At 46.0% G+C, this 24,317-nt stretch overlaps 1 protein-coding gene across 1 annotated transcript in view; it reads left to right on the top strand.

The window, feature by feature from the left end:
* The window catches only part of LOC138521771 (very-long-chain enoyl-CoA reductase-like), a 268,005-nt gene that overhangs the window by 117,959 nt on the left and 125,729 nt on the right, over positions 1-24,317 (top strand). Inside the window, exons 5-6 of the mRNA XM_069634845.1 lie at positions 18,556-18,671; positions 18,756-18,861. Coding sequence (XP_069490946.1) covers positions 18,556-18,671; positions 18,756-18,861 — 222 coding nt within the window. The remainder of the gene's footprint in view (positions 1-18,555; positions 18,672-18,755; positions 18,862-24,317) is intronic.

Genomic DNA, 24,317 nt, shown 5'->3' with positions numbered 1-24,317 from the left:
AGTCCAACATTTCCGTAGGGTTTTCAGGCACACCTGTAGTTTGTCCGGTCTCTTTGCCGGTACCGATTACACTGGGTCCCTTCACGGAACAGTGTCCATTTCTACTTACCACAAACTGTGGGGAGAACTTGATGGGGATAAATTTGTTGAAGGCATTGCATGCAGTAATACATTGTTCTCCGGACAGAGTTCGGTTAACAATTTCACCTCAGCAATCACTCGCCTCTCAGTTTTTGACTCGACCTTTACCGCCAGAATTTAGTAATGTTCCAGAATGCTTATGGGCAATTGATGATAATGATGTGGGCATTCTTCAAATTGAACCTGTTAAAATTATTTTGAAACATGGAGTAAAATTGCCTCGCATCCCGCAATATAAGATCTCAGTTGAAGGCGAACAGGCTTTGAAATGTATAGTTTCTGATTTTGTACATCGTGGGGTAATTGAGGAGATTATGGGTAGCATATGTAACAGCCCCATTTTGCCAGTATACAAAAAAGGTGATAATGCAATTCCCTTTCGTTTTATAATTGATTTACGCGCTATTAACAAAATTGTGGCTCCTCAATTTCCTATTGTACCTGATGTTACAATGATACTAACCATGATTTCGGCTTCTGCCACTCATTTTAGCGTTGTTGATCTTAAAAACGCGTTTTTCAGTATTCCCATACACAAGGATAGCAGGTATTTGTTTGCGTTTACCCTAGATGGACGCTCGTTTACATTCACTCGTGCACCACAAGGGTACACTGAGAGTCCAAGTATTTATAGTAGGGCATTGAAAGAGCAGCTCGATACTCTCGAGTTGCCTACTACTTGCACATTACTGCAGTATATAGATGACCTCCTCTTGGCTGCTGATTCTGAGAGCGCCTGTAAAGAAGGCACCGTGTTGTTGCTTTGTCATCTAGCAAAACATGGCCACAAAGCTTCACTTAAAAAATTCCAATATTGTTGTCAAGAGGTCGCCTATTTAGGCTACCTCCTGTCAAAGGAGGGAAGACGGTTGACACCTGAACGAATAAAGACTATTTCTGGCATGTCTGTCCCAAATACACAGAAGGAAGTTAGAGCCTTGATAGGTATGGCTTCTCATTGTAGATTGTGGATCCCTAACTTTTCGTTAACGATTAAACCAATGCTGGCTTTGACAAAGAAGGGCATTTCTTTGCCATTGCCATGGACTTTGGAACACCAGACAGCATTTGATTTGGTCAAATCCGCGCTGTGTTCCGCGCCGGTTTTAGGAACTCCGAATTATGACAAGGCCTTTGTATTGTTTGTGCATGAACATGATGGATGTGCTTTGGCTGTATTAACGCAGGAGCATGGAGGGAAGAATAGGCCGTGCGGTTACTATTCCTCTGCCCTTGATCCTGTAGCATGCGCTTTGCCAAGATGTTTGCGCGCTGTTGATGCTGCTGCTGCGTCTGTAAAACAGAGTGAGGGAATGGTCCTGGGTCATGCGTTAACCCTAATGGTACCTCACTCTGTAGATATTTTATTGAATAGAACTGAAACGCAACACCTCACTTCTGCACGATTGACAAGATACAAACTAATCTTGTTTGCCCCCCACATTCAAATTCAGAGGTGTTGTGTATTGAATCCGGCTGAGCTTTTACCTGTCTCACAAAATACTGTTGAAGGTGACGATATGTCACACGATTGCCTTCATATGACAAACAAGAGACTTAAGGCAGAATCGATCTGAAAGACACACCTTTGAATAGCCCACAAGGAGAGCTATTTTGTGATGGCTCTTGTTTTAAACTTCCAGACGGTACATCCACGGCTGCTTATGCTGTTACTACTTTAAGCACGGTTGTGGAAACTAAAAGAATTATGCATAACTCTGCGCAGGCCGCAGAAATTATACCGTTAACTCGAGCTTGTGAACTTTCTGAAGGGCTTACAGTGAATATATATACTGATAGTCAGTATGCTTTTGGGGTGGCCCACAATTTCGGTAGACTTTGGAAAGAACGAGGTTTCTTGACCTCGCACGGAACGAAAATCCAGCACGGCACTTTAATAGTGCGATTACTTTCAGCACTCGCACTCCATGTTCAGTTAGCTATCATAAAATGTTCAGCACATCAAAAGGTTACAGATGATGTAGGAAAAGGGAATGCTTTCGCTGATCAGATAGCTAAACAAACTGCCACTGATTTCAGTTCAGAAATGTATGCTGTAAAAGAAATTGTAAACGTTTGCACTTTGGGTGAAAGTATCGATGCTGTAAAAGATATTCAAGCAGATGCTACCATAGAGGAAACTAAGAGATGGATCGAAGGTGCAGGGATATTGGATGACGATGGGTGTCGGGTAGACAATATTGAAGGGAAATGGTTACTCCCTGATGCCTACATTACAATCATGGTTATTATGGCTCATGGTCCGACACATGTTTGTGCGCGGAAATTGACAAAAATGCTACACAGTGTATGGGCCAATGATAAGATTTTCAAAACTGCGGAGCGATTTGTCCAAAACTGCATGGTTTGCTTGCAGCACAATGTAGGAAAAGGTACCTCGACTCCTAGAGGAAATTTCGCTCCACCTTCTGTCCCGTTTGAGGTTATTCACTTTGATTTTATCGAAATGGAACGTTGTAACAATCTTAAATATGTATTGGTTGTTATTTGTGCCTTTAGTAAGTGGGTTGAGGCCTTCCCGGTTAGAGATGCAACGGCCATAATCACGGCAAAAACTCTGTTGAAAGAGTTTTTTCCTAGGTTCGGGCTGCCGAGAGTCATCTGGTCAGATAATGGGCCACACTTTATTGCCACTGTAATCCTACAAATTTGCAAAGGATTGCAGATTGACAAGCGGTTCCATTCAGCTAGACATGCCCAAAGTGCCGGATTAGTGGAAAGGCACAACGGCATTATAAAGAACAAACTCGCTAAGTCGTGTGCTGGCACCAAGCTAAAATGGCCGGACGCCTTACCGATCGTGTTACTGTCGATGAGAACAACCCCTCAATCTAAGACCGGGCTCTCTCCCTTTGAGGTGGTAATGGGGAGACCTGCTAATATTTGGGGTATGACAAAAAGTCGCTCATTACGGGATATAGAAAATGTGCTTCTTTCAGATTACTGTAACCAGTTGACTAAAAATCTGTTTTCAATTTATCACCAGGTGCGAGAGGCAATATCTTGTCACAGTCTACGACCGGGGGACTGGATCCTCATGAAGGTTTTTGAGAGGTCATCTTGCCTTGCACCTCGGTGGAGGTGTCCCTACCAACTCCTGCTAGTCACCCAGACTGCTGTGCGGGTAGCGGTCATAAGAACTGGATCCGTGCAACGCACACCAAACGGATCCCACAGCCCGTGCCATACGATACAAAAGACACAGAATGCCTTCCCACTGCTGTAACTAGCGTGCCTGAAACAGCAACAACCAACAAGGGAGAATCGTAGGCCGCTTCACAATCCGCAAGGCCAGACAAAACGGCCATCTTGTCTCCGCACTCCCCAACAGTGGAACTTCTTGATCAATCCTTTTCTGATCCCATTTCGCCACTTTCAGGAGGAGGTGACGACACTTTGTCCTCACCAGAAACTGCAAAATATAATTTGCGCCCAAGGAAGTAAACATACAGCATGGTCTGACTGTGCGATTGAGAAAATCATTTGAGGGCTTGCCTTTTGGCCCGACTGTACGGGAAGATTCTGTTGGCTAAGGTTTGTGGGAAAGACATTAAGAAGATGCGCGAATGGAGTCGCCAGCAAACGAACAATTGGTGTTTTTTCGGTTGAAGACGACAATGCCTGCACCCGCTACCGCTCGTACCGAACTTTTAGATAAACATTTGACTAGCAGAGACAATGATCAAGCATGTAAGAGGACCCCCAAAGTGTATTGTTTCCTTTTTGTGATAATTACTGGATATTTAGTAACTGTTGGGTTTGGGTTATGGTATCTGGAGGAAGCATATCCGTTAGAGGACTTTTTACCTATTGAAAATGTATCTGTCATTCCCACTCCTTCCGTGCAATTGCATACTTTGTCGCCTAGAGATTCTTTGCATAGACGGAACTATCAGACTAACACTCTTTTGTTAATAATGAATGCCACTCATGCAATTTTTAATAAGACCAATTGCTGGATCTGCACACATCTACCGCAACATGGGGATAAGGGGCTAGGTTGGTATATTTATCCCTTACCTTTGACAACTGCCTGTTATGCTTCTCATAGAGCACTATTTTTTGGTCAATGGAATGACAGCATCTCAGGGAACTTTCATGGAACAAATTTAAATAGTTTTGAAAAGAATGTTTTGATGCCCCTGGGATGCTCGCTTTTTGCAAATAGAAGTAAGCCAAACGTTGCTTCTGTTAGACCCTCTGATAGATTGTCTCATCCCTTTCAGTCTTTAATCTCTTTCAAAATGGCTCCTATAGGCAATAAGGATGCCACGCCTCCATCTTATTCTGTTAATCATAGCCCCGATTCAGTATCCTTCTGCATACAGAGGAATGGAACACGGTCAATGGGTAATTTTAGAAAGTGCGCCAAACGTTGCGAATTTGACTAGTGAAAACAGACCTCTGTACGTAGGCGAACCTGTCTATTTTGTTTGTGGTAATGTGGCATTTCCATGGTTGCCCAGGGATTGGCAAGGAACCTGTTATTTAGGGATTCTATCACCTTGGGTATTTATTGCCAGTACTGTATACATTTTGAAGACTGGTCCACAACGAGGTGTGAAAGGGGATACTCCAGCGCAAACTCTAGGAGATATTATGAAATCCTTTGTGCCATTTTTTGGGCAAATTACGAATTCAGAAGATATCAGGGGACTAGCGAGAGTATTGGAGAGCACCATCAACCGGACCACTGACATACTCTATAATATGACGTTAGAGCAGAGAGCGATAAGATTAGTAGCTCTTCAGAAACGAATGGCATTAGATGTCATCCTGGCAGAGCGAGGAGGAGTATGTAAATTAGTGGGGTCCGCTTGCTGCATTTACGTACCAGACTCATCTCCGACGATCTTTAGGGCTAGCTAAAATCTACATGTTCTTAGTTCAGAAGTACATGTTCCTGAGGGAAACTGGGAACTTAGTATATGGTTTTGGGACCTCCTACGGTCATGGGGATGGAAGTTGTTCTCGGCCCTGCTGATTATCTTGGGAAGTTTTCTGTTTCTTTGCTGTTGTATACAGTGTCTCCCTGGTATATGCTCAGTATTAGGGGGATGTTGCGCGCAAGCAACAAGTGTATTAGGTCATAAAATATACGCCTCAGAGAAGGTTTCCAAAGAGTATGTGTTAAAAGAAACTCTGATGTCAGATCTAATGGCAATAGATATGTCAGACAATGATTCAGGGTGTATGGACGATGACGTATGGAGTTACTTGCAAGGAGATCAGAAGTAGTGTTAGCACTTGGCATAGGCCAAAAGGAGGGTTTGTCGTACTGGATATTAAATGATGCCTCCTATTGTAACGATTGTATGTATATTGGCCTATGCCAAGTTGCTTAAAATTGTACGCGAATAACTCTCTACGGCAAGGTCTTGACCTTAGAAATTGATGTAAGCCGCCATCTTGAATCAAACCTCCATTTTAGGTTAGAACCGCCATTTTGGGGTTTTGTACAAAGTCACCCTGTAATCTAAAATGGCCGTCTCGTGTGCTCTTGTTCTTGCCTTAACCTCTTCAACCTTTGTAGGAGAGTTAATGTCCAACCTTCCCTCAGGCTACATGTTAGGGTCATGTAGACCTTGTCCGTTGTTGACCTCGGGAGCAGGGGATTACTTGAATCAGCAATGTTAAACTACAAGTATACAAGAACAGTAAAGCTATACAAATACTATATGTTAAACAATGTTTGATCTGTATTAAAACGATACGTAAAGAGTGTAACATTAAATTAAAGAATAATGGAGTGTGTTAGTAAATGTATTCAAAAGTAAACCGCATGCACGAGATATGTAAATTAGGAAAGTGAACCTGGCGCGACTCTAGCCCAATGGATTATTAACTTGTAAGGGGCTGGACATCATTTTTACAAATTGTATAAATACGCCGATGTCCAGCTAGGAAATTCTGTTCAATGCTCACATTGAACCCTGCTGGTGGTCTCTGTGATGTATTGACGGCCAAATAGCTATTGTGTACTTTGTTGAATACTGTTCAAGCCCGTCTCTGTGTCCTTTGCCTGGTGTAACAGCCGTAATATTGTATTATTTTCTGATTCCACACCACCAGCCCCACCCACTTTCTGCTACCCGCTCGGTATGAACTCATTCACAGGAAAAAGGCTTGCTCAGTGCCCAGCAATCCACAGTCATGCCTAGAGCTCCAAGGAACAGTCTACCTGTGGTATGCATCCACAGAGCTTTCTGTAGGTAGGATCTATGCATCGTGTAGAGAAGGTGTATCCTTGTTTGTGAGGAATCCCGAAGGAAACATCTGGCATCAGGAGAAAGAACAGTTCATATCCCAAATACTCTACAGATGATCACAGTTTTAGACTGTGCTGATATATTGGCATGTTTTTGAAGTCAAGGTCGCATTGTGCTGATGTGATGACTAGGGGTCATTGTTTCAAGATCATTGCATTGTTATGAGAACAATGTAAATAATGCACTGCAAAGCACCATTGCATTTGTATTTGTATTTGTATTTATTGGTTTATAAAGCACTTTACACCAAAGCGCTGTACAATTGAATATACATTGAGAATATGGAATGAATGTAAACATTTCTTACACTTGATCATAACTCAAAGTACAAAGGTGATACATGAGTCAACAGAATCGTAGCCAGTACTGTTCTTACCCGAACATATCCATTGCAAACACAAACGGAAAGCTGGGTGTTCCCTTCCCTGACCTTAGAGCTAACAGTTGAATGTAGAGAGTTGCTTGTCCATGGGTCCCAACAGTATAAGGAGCCAAGCACGAATACCCGAGAATGGTCGATGCCTTATGTAATTGGCTCTACCATCACTAAAGGCTATGAGATGTTCAGAGTGATAACGGGTAACAATCAACTAATATAAAGTAATAGTCAAGATATGAGTCCTACTTTTATGAACATCAACCAGGTCCCATGATAACTTTTACCATTGATGCACACCACTTCAGGAGCTTTTAATCAGTGCATACAAACTGCATTCTACTAAAACCCAGGGTGGTGCTTTGTGGTCACTATCACATGACAGAGGATGGTCAGGTGATATAAACTAAGATGGCTCTCTTGTCAAGCATGGCATGATAGCGAACAGTTAAAACTACTACAGTCAATAGAATCAACAGAATAGGGAGGACTGCACCATACCAGACAGGGCTAAAGAAAACGAGGTTCTGAAGCACAAAATTGCTGTAAGTCAGTGACCTGTGCTCTGGAACTGGGGGGAGAAGAATTACGCTGCTTTACTGAGAGGCCAATGGAAAGTATATGAATCTGAGTACCTGGCTGTCATGTAAGGTGGCTGATGCTTGAAGAAACTCATGTGAATCATAGGAAGATGCCAATACTTAGGCCTAGAAAGTTCCAAAACCTGAGAGGGGCATTCATCATTTTGGAAAGAGCCTAGATTATGACAGTAGCGTTGACAATCCTGGCAAGGTACCTAGTTCCTGTGATAGTTGCTGATAGGTCTGAAAAATGCCTAAAACCTATGAGAGGCATGGAGAGGTCTTAGCCTGGAGTGCCTGGAGCCTGATTGTTGCACTTGCAAAACTGGAAGTATGTGAACCTGGAGAGGACTAAACATTGCAAAGGTCTTGGAAAGACATTAAGAAACTAACTAGAGATTGGTAGCATCAGAGAAATGAGCGAATAGGTGCACGATCAGACTTTGAGGGACTAAGTAATCTTGAAAGACCAAGGAGACACCTTAATATAAGCAAGCAACTGTTTCTTGTAAAGTAATTAAGAATAACTCTGGGAGACAACGTAATTATGTCCTAGTGTTATTAATGCCAGTCCTTCAGATAAGTTTGACCCCAAGAGATAACAAGAGCTACTTTTGACTCCCCAGGCACAGTGGCACCAAAGTAACCAGTCTCTGTGACATACACTCTGTCTGTTTGGAAATGTATGACGGGGCTCTCTCCCATTGGCCTTTCCCTCTCACTCATTCACTCATCTACACACATCCCTTGGTCACCACATGTTTTGGCTTCACTGCTTGCACAATCTCCCCTACTCTCACTTTTCCCATACTAATCAAAACCACAACACTCCTCCTTCCTATCCAGAGATAGGACCACACACCAGTTTAGTCTAATATCTGTCCTGCACACCCTGCGCTCCATTACATGCCTATGGCTGCATTGCTAGCATGTCCACCTTTCACTCAGAGCCATCGCTCTGCCTCACTAACCCACCTCCTCCTCAACTCTCTCCTCATCTAAACATTCGATTGTCATCTCTAAAGTGCTTCATTCCAGATTCGTCCAATATCAAGTGTCACCATTTTTACCCACATGTGGTACTCAATTTACCTACCCTGGGAGCAGGAAGGTCTGAGTTGGCCCGACTGTGGTGTCAAACCTATGTTGCATGCCATTGTCCTGTTCCCAAGGTGAGCGTGTTGCACTTGAGCTATCCCCCTGGCCAATGTTAGATATGAGAAGTGTGATGAATCCAATGGTGTCAACACTCCTTTCCCGGCAGTGACCTCTCCTCATGTGGCCAAGGGAAGGCAGTCGCTACCTGATCCTGACCCTGGGGGTAGCTATATTAGGGAGGATCACATGGGGCAAGAAAACCTCTGGGGGAGATATTCCCCTACCTCTTTTGAGGATACCCCATTCATACCCAATGCCTTAATGGCATATTGTTACACCTCTCCTCATCCAGCGACGAAGGTTCCTGAAGTCCTTCTAGTGAGATCTGTATGTGAGCCGTCCAAATCTGACTTACCATCTAAGACTCATGAAAACACCTTCTCAGACTCTACCTATGAGTCATCCAGAGCTGACTTACCCTTAAAGAACATTGAGAACACTTACCCAGACTTTACATGTAAATCATCAAGAATGCACTACCATTCACATAACTGCCAGTATACTGGGACAAGGAAGATGAGCCGAGTAATGCAGATCTAAGAAGACCACAAACACCAGCTGCACTCCAGTTGTTGTGAGTGCCTACCTGTGGCCATGAAATTTAAACAGCAGAAGCAGCTGACTGAGGCGTGCTGCTGGAGGGAGAAAGCTGCTTCTCTCGGTATGGACCGAGAGACTGTGGGGCTGCAGAGACTGCCATGGAGCCAACGGGCTCAAGGAAGAAGAAAAGGAAATCTTACTGCTAGAGAGAACATGCTGCAGGAATGCCAGAAGCTGAAGCAGGGCTTGAGAGGCAGCATTTGCCTTATCGAAGCCCGAAACGAAGCAGAAGAGCCCAGCAGGAACCGCGAGTGGCAGAGGTGCTGAGGAACAAAGGTGGCGAGATAGAAAAAAATGCCAAACAACTGACACAAGCTTGCCGCGCGAGAAACAAAGTATGCCAGCAAGAGCCGATGAGTCCACGAAAGGGAAGCAGGGACACCGGGGTATATTGGCAGCCATGCCAAATGCAAATAACAAGGAAGCAAAGGAAGTATATGAAGGTGAAAGAGACAGTGAACATTTCTTAAATTTGGAAAACAGAACTAAAATAAGAGACTTTCAAGTTTGAGATTGTGTGCAATACACATTGGGAAAAAAAGCCCTGGCAGGATAGTGTACCAGGCAAATACAGTACCAGATAAAGCAAACATAAGAACACGCATAAGAGAATATCAAGATTGCAAGTGTGTGCAGAGCCCACATGAGGGCAAATTAAAGATGCAAGGAAAATATACATTTAAGAAAGCCCTGGTTGGAGAGTACACCAGGCAGTTGAAAGTGTGTTCGTATAGGAAAGCCCTGGCAGGGAAGCACACCAGGCAAGGACAAATTGAACAGTGCATATGAAATACATCACCTGAAGGGGACCTGAGAAGGATATATCAGGGCTAGTAAAAAGGCTGTGCTGACCAAAGAGAAAAGGAGTGAAAACCTGGCAGGAGAGTACACCAGATATCCTAAAGAAGATAAAGTCAAAGAGAAAAGTTGTTTTGTGTGCCAGTTGTGTTGTGGTTCAAGAAAAACTCTAAGATATGATATCCTTATATAAAGAACTGAGGGAAGAGAACTCCAGGGGAAAGGAACCTCCTTCTGGAACAGGAAAATCTATCTTACTGGAACCTTTGTGTTGGAGTTACACATTTTCCTTTTTGAACATTCATAAACCACCGAAGGCCAAAGACATTACCCTTTTCACCTTAGAATGTATTTTGTTAGAATGTGTGGGCCAGAACAGTACTTTGGACACAGGACTGTTTTGCTTTGAACATTATGACATTGACAGACCTTTTTTAGGTATGGGAACATCTCTTAGAGCAGGGACAGAGAGGCATTTCCCCACCCCCTTTTATTTTAATAAAAGTCCTTCTACAAAACCATGAATCCCTTGTGTCCAAGTCTAATTCCTGGCCTCTCACAGAAGCCTCTTGCATAAATGATGACTGAATATGTTATTCATGATTATAACTTATTAATGGTTGTCTACGGAGTATACACGAGTCCCAAATGTACGTATAGCTTTGACTCTTCTTGTACAGCGTCGTGATACAGATTGGGACATGTTTGCACTGTAGAAAAACGCCTTCTACATAACCAAAGTGTAGTTACAAACTCATAAAGGTTCTCAAATGAAGAAATGTTTAACTGACCACTAACAGATGGATGTCTAGTCAATGAATGCTGCTGGTGGCATCTGAGATAATACAGTGAGTCACACAAGAAACAATCATCTTTTTAAAGTGTGTTATTCAAATTGCTGTGCTACAACCTTAAACATATCCAGTTTCTTCTTTCACATTTCATTGATATATGCCCCCCAGGAATATCTATCAAAACAGATTACTTTCTCTCGCGTTTTACTTCTTGAGATCATTTGAAAATGTACTCGGACAGCTCAGTTGATAATGTGGCCCTCCTTTCGCTAAAGCCAAGGAACTGAAGAATGAATTATTCGAGATAGTGGAATCTCCCAATGGCTTGATTCTGTTGACCATCCTAAAAAAACTGTAGATCAAAAAGGAAACATGTGTAGGAAATCACAAATCAGAGAGGTAACAAAAATGAATACAAAAATAAAAAGCTCCCAAACAATAAAGCAGAATCACTGAAAGAAATGAGGCCAGTACTCTTCCCAGATGTTCAATCAGTTCTAGGAAATGGGCTAATTCCATTTACACGGCACTTAGCGAGTTTAGCAGCGTTTTTCTTAAAAAGTATAAAGACATGGTCCTGCTCTTCACAGACACCAATGTTCGTACTAATTTCGCCTGGCAAGATCTTGGTTAACATATTGGACAGTTGCCTTACAACAACCATTAGCATGACAAAGTCCATGTTCTGTATTATTAGATATTTCTGTGAAGCTAACGTTTGAACTTTGGAGTCACAACTTGCCATTTTCTTTGTCAATGATGTTTTGCAAGACTCATTTGTGAATGTTGGTGTCTGTACTCCTCGGGGAAGAACACTTTATTTTATTAGATTTTTTAGATGCTTTTGTCAGGTCATCATTTGGTTGTTGGAATTGAGTCCCACCTGAATTCTAACGATGTCCATCACCACCTCAGTCTGTCTCCAGTGCCTGGTCCAATGAATGCCACAGATTAGGAAGCAGGAGAGTAGGTTTATGGAATTCCTGAGACCTCCTTCTATCACCAGTATTGACCGGGAAAGGTAGGAGGCCAGTCACCTAGGTCTTTTGAAGGGTTTGAATTAGTAGAAGCCAGTACACCATAGCAAAAGAAGTGGCAAGGACCACACAGAGTGAGCGCAGCACTATGAGTGAGCAAGCAGTCGGGCAAGTTCATGGTGGCGTCTAGGTAAAAGCCTAGGGTCTTCACTTCTTTCGCTACTTTTATGTCATTACCGTCAATAATAAAGTTGGCATAGTCTAGTCAGGGCTAAGTTTGGATATGTAAGTTGGGGTGCCTAAGATGATGAGCTCCGTTTTGTCGTTCAGGCATATTCCATGAGTGGCCATCCATGCTTGAATGATGCTATAGATTCTATTCACTAGAGCTAGATCTTTGGCGTAATCTCCTGAAAGCGGAAGGAGGATCTGGGTATCGTCTGCATAGTTCGTGTAGGCGATACCCAGATGATCCATTTCATCAAAGAGGGGCTTAGTGAATACATTGAAAAGTGTAGGTGACACACAAGATCCTTGTGGTGCACCGCAGGTTATAGGGATCGGGTCTGCTGAGGCTGATGGAGAGAAGGCTCTCATAGTTCGGTTACTCAGGAAGGACTTGATCCACGTTATAGCCTCTTTGGAGAAATGGGCTGCGGAGTCTTGGTGGCTGCATAAGACTGTATGGTCGACTAAGTCGAATGCGGCTGAAAGGTCCAGGAGGAGGAGTATGTCACAGGTTTCCCCCTTTCTCACCTGTTTCCTCTGCTTGATGGACTTTTTAGGAGGAGTTTTCTTCCGTGCGGTACGGGTCTTGTACAAGCCCGCTCGGCTATCTTTGGCTTCCAGTGTTCGTTCAGCTTCGATGTCTGGGATCAATAGGAAACTACAGGAAGTCCAGGAAGTCCAGGATAAGGTGAAGGTGCACTCGGAGGCGGGTGCACGGAATCCGGGAAGAAGGCTGAATAAGAAGGAGAAAGGAAAGTAGGGGAAAACAAAGGATCCGGGAACCAGGAAACAACAGAGTTCCGCGAAGGCGAACTACGTAGCACACGTCTAGCCATAGCTAACAGTAGCGTTGAGACGCGTGGGGCCGCAGGGGTGTGGCTAATTTATAGAACGTGCTGCATCGGACGTGAAGGCTGGTAAGCAGCGTTCTGTGCTTACGGCCATGTTGGAAGTACAACAGAGTGTAAGCCCTGACGTGTCAAGGACCAGGAGGCCCAGAAGGGGCGTGTCCGATGGTTCATGACAGAGTAGGGCTGCTTGACCATTGTCTCTGCACTTGTCTATTTGAGCCTTAAGATCGATTAAAGCTGTCTCAGTCCCGTGTTGCGGGCGGAACCCAGATTGGTGGGATCCGAGTAGGTGGTTGGATTCTAGGAAGTTTTGTATTTGCATATAGGCCACTTTGTCTAAAATTTTTAGAAGAAAGGGCACAGTCGTGATAGGCCTAAGGTTGGTGGGAATGGCTGGGTCAAGGGTTTGCTTCTTTAATAGCGGCAGTACCCAAGACTCTTTTAGATTGTTCGGTACCGTGCCTGTGGTGAAGGAGGAGTTGATGAGTTTGGTTATGAATGGCGATAATTCTCTTGCAGCATCCTTAATAAGTTGTGCTGGGCATTGATCGCCTTTACAATGGACAGTTTAAGACCCAGTATGACCTTTTCCACCTCAATGGTCGATGCTTTAGAGAAGCAGAATCGTAATTCTTGTTTGGACTGTGGAGGTGGTGCTGTACTCTGAGGGATGTGAGGCGTTAGAGAAGCTTTCTTGAGAGCGATTTTAGTCTGTAGGTTCGCGACTTTGTTCGTTAAGGCATCTTGTATACTGGAGCACCAATTTTTATCCTTGGTGCATTTTACTTGTGGTACAATAGGTGTTTACAATTCTTTCAAAATGCTGAACAATTGTCTGACACTAGATTTAGATTGAGATATTCTAGTATTATAGGTTTCCTGTTTGGCTAATAGAATGTCTTTTTTGTATTGGGATGAGGCCTTAGATAGGTTGAGTTTGTTTTCGGCTGATGGAGAGAGTCTCCAAACGGTTTCCAGTTTCCTTTTAATCAACCTAAGATGTTTTAGGTGAGGAGTAAACCATGAGTTGAGATGCTTTTTCGGTTTGCTATTCCTTAATTTGAGCGGAGCTATGAGGTCAAGGGCTGCGTTCATAACTTCGTTGTACTGTTCGACTAGCAAGTTGGGATCCATATTGTCTGGGACCGAGTTAAGTTTACTTATTATGACGAGCATCAATTTTTCCGCTGTTGTGAGTTTTTTGTTCTTCGTGGGCACAGGTGGGGCAATTAAGGACTGGGCAGTGGCAAGATTAGTTGTCAGTGTAAATAATAGCAGGTGGTGGTCAGTCCAAATCTGAGGTACAGTATCCGTGATAATTACTTCGCAGTTGTGTTCTGCTATCCAGTCGAGGATTCGGCCTTTATTGTGTGTGGGTAGGTTAACTTTCTTGGAGAATCCCAGTTCATTCAGAGTCAAAGCAGTAGTCATTGATTGGATATCCTTGGTGTCATTGTAGCCTAAATTAAAGTCACCTAGCCCTATTGTTTGGGAAGTGTTTTTTAGGTTATAGGATAAGGTGGTAGAAATATGCTCCGTGAAGGTTCCGATGGGACCTGGTGGTTTATAGATAAGAAAGATGTTTAGTGTTTGGGAGTTAGCGGTGGCAATTTTGACCGTGAGGCATTCACAAGATTACATAGAAGGAGTTGTGATAGTTCTCATGTCTAGGCTAGACTTAGCTATAATTGCTAGACCCCCACCTCGAGAGGTGTGTCTGTAAGCTTGCAGGATCGTATAGTTATCGGGAACTGCTAGCGATAGGGCAGGGCCTGCCGTGTCATGTAGCCAGGATTCTGAGATGGCCAGGAAGTCAAAGTTGTCTGTTAGAATGATATCTGATATCTCTGTTGCATGTGCGACTAGAGACCTAGCGTTTATAAGCGCTCCTTTGAGATTAGGTTTGTGGCTTTCTAGGTTGAGATGAGTGGCACTGGGTCCGTCTTTGGGGGTCAGTTTAGTGCAGTTCAGTATGGATCTTTTAAGATTGGAATATTTCATAGTAGGCTCTGCAATTGCCTGAAAAGGTAGGAGTTTTTTGGGGTGAATTAGTTGTTCAGTTTTCTTAGCTGGTAACTCATGTAGTTTAGACAGGCGAGCGCCTAATCTAAGATTTCTGTCCGTAGTATTACATGGCAATTGTGCGGTAGAGCATTCTTGATGCTGGTTCATTTCAGGTCCTGTATTAAGTTGTTGTGTGTCAGGCATAGTAGGGTAGGTGAAATAGATCAGAGAGGACATGGTGCAAAGGATCAATGTGTTAGGTTTGGTGGCCAAGCTGTGGGTTTGTACTGCTAGTATGATGGAAGAGGCAGTGTAAAATGGTAACCAGGCTGTCCTGTAATAGGTAGCTATAATACGTATACCTAGACCTAGACTATACATGCTAATGGCCGAGTACAGGCAGGATGAATGCAACTGTCAGGCTGGGTACAGTTTCAGATGTCAGAATGCAGACAGGCTAGGTGCAATATCAGCTGGCAAAATACAGACAGCCTAGATGCAACTATCCGGCTAGGTGCAATTTCCGATGACAAAATGCAGACAGGCTAGATGCAACTATCTGGCTAGGTGTAATTTCAGATGACAAAATGTAGACAGGCTAGATACAACTATCATGCTAGGTGCAGTTTCAGGTGACAAAATGTAGACAGGCTAGATGCAAATACGCTAGGTGCAATTTTAGATGACAAAATGAAGACAGGCTAGATGCAACTATCATGCTAGGTGCAGTTTCAGATGGCAAAATGCAAACATGCTAGATGCAACTGTCATGCTAGGTGCAGTTTCAGATAACAAAATGCAGACAGGCTAGATGCAACTATCATACTAGGTGCAGTTTCAGATGGCAAAATGCAGACAATCAGAATGTCAGGTGTCAGAATACAATCGAGCTGGATGCAGCTATCAGTCTAGGTCCAGTTTCAGATGTTGGAATGCCGAACAGGCTAGATGCAGTTAACAAGCTAAATACTGTTTCAGGAAACAGAATCAAGTATACTGGATTCTAGTGTCAAGTTTAAATGCCATTCTATTGGTAGTGACTATTATGCAGTATGCAACTATCAGTCGAGATGTAGGCAATGGTTGGTCATGTGCAGTAGGCTGAATACATTTTCATTTGCGTTCATTTACGGCAAAGGCGACTGAGTTAATAGGGTCATGCAGTGCTGGCGGTCAGTCATTGGTTGGCTAGTGTACATAGTGCAGAGGCTAATTGCAGAGGCTACTAGTAGCCGAGCAAGGCAGGGGTATGGAGGTAGGCAAATAGTTTCAATTATAGCTGCTCTGGGCATTAAGAGAGGAGTATCAGTCTGATTGGCCTGTGGATAGTTGGTCTAGCTTAAGCAGGTAGGGCCTAGGTAACAGTTGGCGGCATGGCTCAAGCAAAGAGCAGGTAGGAGAGACAGAGCGTAGAGCAAGCAATATGCAAGTCGTTCCTTGAGTAAGCATGCAGAGCGATGAATGCAGTATACATGTTAGCATACGGTAGAGTGATGTCATGCGGCTGAATGCAGTATCGTGAGGAGATAATGCAGTGAGCCTGGTGCAATTTTTAAGTATACAGCAGCAAGCAGGAGGATGCGAAAATGTCCATAAATTGTGTATTATATGTTGGCAGCGACATATAATCAGTATGACAGCCAGGAACTAAAGTCACTGATAAAAAGCTGTATTAATAAGTAACGGAATGGTGCCCGATACAACAGTACCTTGGGTCTGTGCCCTTGTTTCGGATCCGGAGATACAGGGTCTCTGGCAAGAGGCAAGTCCAGGCAAAGACAGGCTGAGACAGGAAACAGCCTTTATTCCTGATGGCCTTCATTCTGGAGGCCAGCTCACGCCTCCCGGCTCCGGATTCGATCCTTTGTAGACAGTGCAGGCCAATGGATGGGGTCTGTGGCCAAGCCGGCAGTGGAAGCCAGGAAATGGAGACAAAGGGGGCTAGGTGGCCATCTTGGAGTGGTCGCCTTGTGCATCCAGCAAGGTGCACAAAATGGATGGGACTCAGCTGAAGAATTCAGGCAGCTTTACTGAGCTGGCTGGGGGTATACAAGGCGTCGGTGCGCATAGCCCGCATTTGTTGAAGATAAAAATGCCAGATATGTCGAGATCGGCGGCAGTGGGCGGAAATAAGCTCCAAGCTTACCTTGCTGAAGGGAAGCTCCTGCTGTCTAATGTTACAGGTGTTCAAGCCCAAACACCCTCTTATTCTCAGGCTGAATAAAACGAGGCATGAGAACAATTGCTGTCAAATGTTTTACCTATGCTGACATAACTGGAATTGACCGGATTGAATCGCCAAAAGAATGCAGGTAAGCATACCTCCTCTTGGATAAGAACATTGCAATCCTGATTAAAAATGTTAGAATCAGAGCCCTCTGCTCTCAGACTACTGATCAAGCTGCGGAAAATTCATTTAGAATTAAGCTACAATATTCTGCTTGATTTCCTGGACGCAGTGTACTTTGAATACTTGTTTTAAAATATCTATGTGCTACCATAACCACTACGGCAATCCTCCTGTGCTGCTGGACTCTACCGCTCCATTTTCTCTCTTGAACCCCACATGATTGTACTCTGCCTTAAAATGAAAGTCTTGCTTTGCTGCCGCTGCTGTAGTGGCTCTCTCCGACAGGCCGGCGGGACTTCAGCTGTGGAGCTGGTCACCTGAGGTCAAGCAATCAATTCATCAAAGGTGGGTAAGGCACTAGTTGTGAAAGTTTGGCTGAGAATGGAGGAAACAAAGATGGAACCCGTGAGGCCACACTGAAGAAGGTTGTGCAGCAACTTGCACTTGATTGTGGTTCTGCTAAGTTCTAAAACATTCTTGCTTCAGCCCCATGTCCTTGCTTTCTTTTTCTAGGGCACTGCTGCTGCATGTGCACATTGGTTATGTGTTTATAGTAAATGTAGCTAGCCCCCAGAACAGCTTCTATGAAGTTAGCATGCCTGAGAGGCTGAAGGTTGGAGTGCTCCCTTTCTGGTACAATCTTTCCCCAGACCAACCACGTCACAACCGTGGTCTGCATGTGGGTGTCTCAAACTTTTTTTATTTACGGGAGACAGGCTTGCTCAAATTACGTGATCCCGGCTGAAAAGGGGAGGGGGCAGTGAAGGTCAACTCAAATTTTGCAAACAGATTTACTGTTATTCCATCTTATACAGTGCCACTGGGAATCCTCTGATGGGTGTATCGCCTTTGAGGATCGCCAGCCATGTTTAATGAATTTCTAGATGTTAAATAACAGCTCAGGTTTTTGATGGAAGCAGATTCTAAAGACTAATCATACCCCGGTGAAGGCTCAATTGCTATGTTTCTTTCTTGACTGATGAATGGAGCGATTATACCGGGAGACGTGTCTGAGTGGTTTAAAGTGTACTTTATTTGCTGTTGACCAAACCTGACTGGTTAATGAAACGTGTACAAAAGAAATCTTTTCTTGGAGCTTTCCTCACAAAAGGGAAAAACCATTTTCAAAATGATTATTATTTCTTATTGCCTACAAAACATGATCAAATACGAATCATGCCAAGCTCTCAGCTGAAAGCCTGCTGGGATTCAATGCTAACCAAGATTTACTTAAAAGGATTGCAACCTAACAGGATATGTTACTAAAACGCTTCCTTCCCCAGAGCTTGTGTGAATAGATTAAGGTGTGCATGGGGCCTACTTTGTAAGTGCACTTTGCTAGTCTACCAAGGGACAGGTGTGTCTCATCACAAGCCAGACCTCTCACACTTGTCTCTTCTTGCACAGGTGTTTCTGACGGAATACGCAGGCCCTCTCTTCGTCTACTTGTTTTTTTACTGTCGCCTGCCTTTTGTCTATGAGCCAGAAGATGCTTTTGCGACAGGTCCTCACTCAGTGGTCAAGTAAGTGCATCATCTTGAATACTCTTAGCAAACATCTTGCCATGCCTGGAATTCTTCCCTAATCGCTTTCTCTCGCTGTTCTAGATTGGCCTGTCTTTGCCATTGTTTTCACTACATGAAGCGCTTGATCGAAACAATGTTTATTCATCGGTTCTCCCATGGGACTATGCCTCTACGGAGCATGATCAAGGTAAAATGATGCCTGCTAACGTCATGTCTTTCCGGATCACAGATAGAGCATTGGCCAAATATTCTGTGCCATGTGTTCTAGAAAGAAAAAAAAACAACTCACCAAATAATCTGCTTTTGGGCTGTGTTTTTGCATCTTGCATTGTTTATATGCCAAAAAAGTGGAATTTGCTGATGTAACATCCAGACTTATGTGATGCCAAAAAGAATGTTCCAATGAATGGGATGCAGGCGTCTTTCTTTCATAAAGGAAGTTTTGATCACAAACAAGGAAAACAAAGAAAAACCCCATGGTCCTGCCTGACACTGGTAACAGGAGGTATGGCCACAGCAGAATTGGTCGAGGGAGAATTCATTGAATTTTTAAAAAAATGTTTCCTGCAAATATATGTGTGTGGGGGGGTAGGTGGGTATGGGTTAATATTTTTATTTTTTTTACTTTGTTTTATTAGCATTTTATATAATATAACAAAAGGGCTCAAGGCAAATTCAAAAAGATATACAAATAGCTGGCCCAACAATCCTCCCCCCTCCCCTCTCCCACCCCAAACGGACCACCCCCCCTGAAACTTTGACCCAGATGGGTCTCCTTATTTGGGGAGACGCTGCGGGAGCTTTATATGTCCGGAGCACGAGAAAAAACTTGAACGTTGATTACGTTTGTGGCTGTACATCGTCCGCCATACCCCGGGCAGTGGGCGCCCGATCCCTCTTTCTTTCCTCCTCGTGGGTCAGTGAACGTCCCATCCCCAGGTCTGCTGTACCCCGAACCAGTTCGCTTGGAATGTGCCCAACTTGTTATTCATCATTGCCGTTAGTTTGTCCATCAGAAACATGTTCTTGACCTTTTTCAACCAGACCTCCTTCGATGGGGTCTCCGGGTGCTTCCATTTTTGTGCCAGGGCCACCCTCCCCGCCCTCAACATGGTTTCCCACATCCTTGTGTATCTGTATATGTCTGTGTCCTCTGGGGGGAGGGCCAGCAAAATTGTTAGGTAAGTGCACTTGCAGCGTTAGGTGGTTCTGGGGGAGTAGTTCCTCAGTAACTTCAGCGATCCAGCCCCGTACCTCCTCCCAGTATGTCTGGACTTTCAGGCAGTGCCACCACATGTGACCTCTTGTACCGACCTGATCACACCACCTTGGACATGCGGGGGACACTCCGTGAACATTTTCGCCAACTTCGCATGGTCCCTGTGCCACCCCTGCAAGATCTTGAAATTGTGTTCCATGTCCGCTGTAAATAAGTTCCCATGGAAAGCTATCTTGAATATCCTTGCCCAGGCATCCTCAGAGATCTCCTCCCCCGCCAAATCGTTCCAGAAGGTACGGAACCTCCTCCTCTTCCCCAGGTTGACAGTGTTCAGTATTCTATACATCCCTGATACCGCCCCCTTCCTGGAGGTCGCTGTGTCCACAAGTTTTTCGAAGGGGGTCAACTGTCTTTTCAAGTTCTGTCCCCAGGATTGGTCGCATAAAATCCCCTTCAGGCGGAGATATTCGAAAATGGAGAGGGTCCCCCGCCCCAGGGCTTCTCTCATTTCCTCATGGGGCGGAATTCCCCCTCCTTGAACATTTGCCCCGCCCATTCCATCCCCGAATCGGACCAGGATTGAGCGTTGCGGAACCCCCTGCTTCCCAGTCTGAGGGGGTGACCCCAGAGCGATGACATCGGTGACGGCCATGACGTTAGGTGCGCCGTTTGGGGGCTTTCCCGCCAGATCGACCAGAGGACTCCCAATGTTGGGTGTGATTTTAGTCTATTCGGAATGAACTTGCTTGGGACCCACAGGAGGTCCCTGACCTTGAGTGGGTGGGCGTCCATGTCCTCCAAGTACGTCCAGTATGTACCCATCCCCTCCTTCATATGTTCGAGAAGTACGCGCAACTGGGCAGCGCGAAAGTAGAGTTGGAAGTCCGGCAGCCCAAACCCTTCCTCCTCCCTCGGAAGGGTCAGGATTGCTCTTGCTGTCCTCGGGGTCCTACCCTGCCATATAAACTCACGCACCGCATTCTGAAGGACCCTGAAGGTTTGGCCGGGAACACAGGTTGGGAGGGCAGTGAAGAGATATAGTAAGCGCGGGAGTATGTTCATCTTCCCAGCCGTCATACGGCCGTACCAGGACAGGATCATTGACCCCCATCTCCTTAAATCTGCAGTGACCCTTGCCATTACGGGGTCATAGTTAGCTGGGGTGAGGTTGGAGAGGTCCCGGGTGAGGAGGACGCCCAGGTATCGGATGGAAGCCTTCCCCACTTTTATCCCTCCCAGGCTGGTCAGGGGGTCCAGGGCCGGGTCCCTCGTTCTCATGGGGAGCAGGACTGATTTAGGGGCATTGATCTTGAGCCCCGAGAGGCGACCATATGCAGCCATCAGGGACATGACGGGGGGAGCAAGGATCCCGGGTCCACCAGGTAGGCCAGGATGTCATCGGCAAACAGGGAAAGTTTAAATTCTACTTTGCCTCTCTGGATCCCCTTGATGTCTGTGTGTGCTCTGACCGCTATGGCCAGGGGTTCCATGGTGAGGACATAGATGAGGGGGGAGAGCGGGCAACCCTGCCGCGTTCCCCGCGAGAGGGGGAAAGGCTCCGACAGCCTGCCATTCACCTGAACCCTAGCCTTTGGGGCCCTATATAGCGCCGCCACCCAACCCATGATGTGTGACCCAAAGCCCATTTTCTGGAGGGTGAGTTCCATGAATCTCCACTCCACCCTGTCGAATGCCTTTTCTGAGTCGAGCGACAAGACGCACGCGTCTAGGTCCGACACCTGGGCGTAGTGGAACAAGTCTATGGTTTTCCGGATATTGTCAGAGCCCTGTCTCCCCCTAATGAACCCCGCCTGGTCTCCGTGGACCAGCTTTGGCAGGATCCCCTCCATTTGCCCCCGATCACCTTAGCCAGGATCTTTACATCGGTGTTCAGCAAAGAAATTGGGCGGTAGGAGGAACACTCCGAGGGATTCCTACCGTCCTTGGGGAGCACCACTATAATCGCCTCCATCATGGAGTCCGGGAGGGGTCCCCCTTCCAGCACTGCATTGAATACCCTGACAAAGTAGGGGGAAAGGGTTGAGCAGAACCTCTTATAAAAATAGACCGAGTAGCCGTCCTCGCCGGGGGAAGTACCCCCTTTCATCCCTCTGATCACGCGCTCCACCTCCTCCTCTTTCACCGGGCCCTCCAACCCCTCCGCCGCCTCCCTTGATAGGGCCGGGATCTGTATTGAGTTCAGAAACCCCTCAATCTCCGCCTCCCTCCCGTTGAATTCAGACGAGTATAATTTTTCATAGTATTGGCGGAAGGCCTCCCCAATGTGGGTTGTGTCGTAACCTATCCCCCCCCCTCGCTCCTTACTGCTTTCACTAATCTGCTTCTCTGTACCTCCCTCAACTTCCAAGCTAAAATCCTGTCCGCCCTGTCCCCTTTTTCGTAAAACTTTTGTTTCACCAATTGAAGGCTTCTCTCTGTCTGGTGGAGGAGGAGGTCCCTCAGCTGGAGTCTACAGTCCTCCAGGGCGGCCACTTGGCCTCGGTCCAAGGGGACCGTGGGGAGCCCCCCCGGTTGGAGTTGGGCTATTTTCTCCCTCAGTAGTCTTTCCTGGGCCTCCCTCTCCCTTTTTTTCTGGGCTCCCATTTTGATCAGGACTCCTCGTAGGGTGGCCTTAAAGGCATCCCATAGGGTAGGCATGCCTACCTCCCCATTATCGTTAAGGTTGAAGAAATCCGTGGTGGCCTGGGCTAGTACCTCATCCTTTAACAGGGAGTCGTTGCACTTGCACCTCTCCCTGCGTTCGCTTAATCCTCCCCTTGCTATCGTGATTCGGAGCAGGTTGTGGTCGGACCAGGGAATGGGGTCAACCCTATGGCCTGAGGTAAATGGGTACAGGATCTCGTCCACCAAGATATAATCTATCCTGGAGAACGACGCATGGGTAGCTGAGTAATATGTGAGGGTGGGTGTTCGTTCTGGGGATCGGGATCGTGTCCATCAGTCCCAAGTGTAGATTAACCCCTTGGAAGTTACGCGCCATGGTCTCGTCTGACGCCCCGGAAGGCTGCAGGCCTGTGCGTTTTCTGTCCCGGGTTGGGTCCAGGACCATGTTGAAGTCCCCACCCACCACCACCGAACCATGAACAAAGAGCTTGAGTTTGTCCCCTACCTCCTCCCAAAATAGGGTTTGGTCTTCATTAGGGGCATAGATTACATCTAGGGTGAGTGGGGCCCCCTGAAGGGACCCCCGTAACATCAGGTAGCGGCCCTCTGGGTCTTTCAGCGTGGCCTCATTCTCGAAGCCTGTATTCCTCGATACTAAGATGGCAACCCCTCTCTTTTTGCCTTTATGGGAAGCACTGAAGACCTCCCCTATTCCTCCTCCCCGCATTTTGGGCTTGTTACCCCGCGGCCAATGAGTCTCTTGCACAAAGAGAAAGTCGAGGTTGGCCCTTCTAAATTCCCTGTAGACCAGGGATCTCTTCGTGGGGGTGTTTAAGCCCCGTAGCCCCGTACGTTTAGGGAGCCCACACCCAGGGGGGGCAGACTGTTAGCCATAATCTAAGATTTCCTCTCTCTCAGTCAACGTTCTCAACATGCTCTTCCTGGCGTGCTCCCTTGGTTCAACTTTTCGTTCCCCATCTCCCCCCTCCCCTTCCCTCCGGGTGGGCCAAGAACAAGACCCCAACTGCCCCCCTTCCCCAAACCCCAAACCGCAACTGAACCGGGCATTCTGTGGAAAGCGTGTTTCTGTGAGCCCCCCCTCCCTCTATGCCGTGCCGTCCCCCTCATGACTCCCCCATACTTGCTGTTGGTAGGGACGCTATTAATGGTGAATCCGCTGGCTTTTCTGTGTATCCCACATGACTCAGTGGGTTTCGCCAGGGCTCAATCCCCGGGATCGTTCCGCTCCCCCTCCTTGACTGGTGATGGGGTATTCATTTTCCTGTATTCCCTTGTGCCAGTTTTTCGTCTCCTGTCTTTCGACGGGCCCGGGCCCCCCGGGGTATCCCTCCCCGGCCCCGACGGGGCCCTCCTGGGATCCGAGTCCACAACGTACTCCTGGATGGCTCCTCGTATGTCGTCTTCCGTGGTCAGAGTTGACCGCTGGCCCATGTACTCGAAGGTCAAAGAGAAGGGATACCCCCAGCGGTAGCGGACCCCCTTTTCTTTCAGCAGGAGTATTAGTGAGCAACACATCCTGCGTTTGGCCAGGGTGTAGGCAGAGAGATCTTGGTAGATTGAAATCTGGGCGTTGTTGTAGGTGATCTCCCGAGCCTTCCTGGCTTCCTCCAACACCTTCGTTTTTTCGGAGTAATAGTGAAACCGGACCAGGATAGAACGGGGGCCCCCCAGCCCTATGCACTCTATCGAACGTGTGTTCCGTAGTCATTTCTTCGGCAAAGAGGAGGGTGATGATGTCTCTCACCGTGCGGGTAATGTCTCTCTCCATTTCCCCTTCC

This window comes from Ambystoma mexicanum, chromosome 1q (genome assembly GCF_040938575.1).
Source record: "Ambystoma mexicanum isolate Mex_15411 chromosome 1q, UKY_AmexF1_1, whole genome shotgun sequence".
NCBI lineage: Eukaryota > Metazoa > Chordata > Amphibia > Caudata > Ambystomatidae > Ambystoma > Ambystoma mexicanum.
Note: the sequence above shows the minus strand (reverse complement) of the source record. Positions and strands in the feature narration are given on the sequence as shown.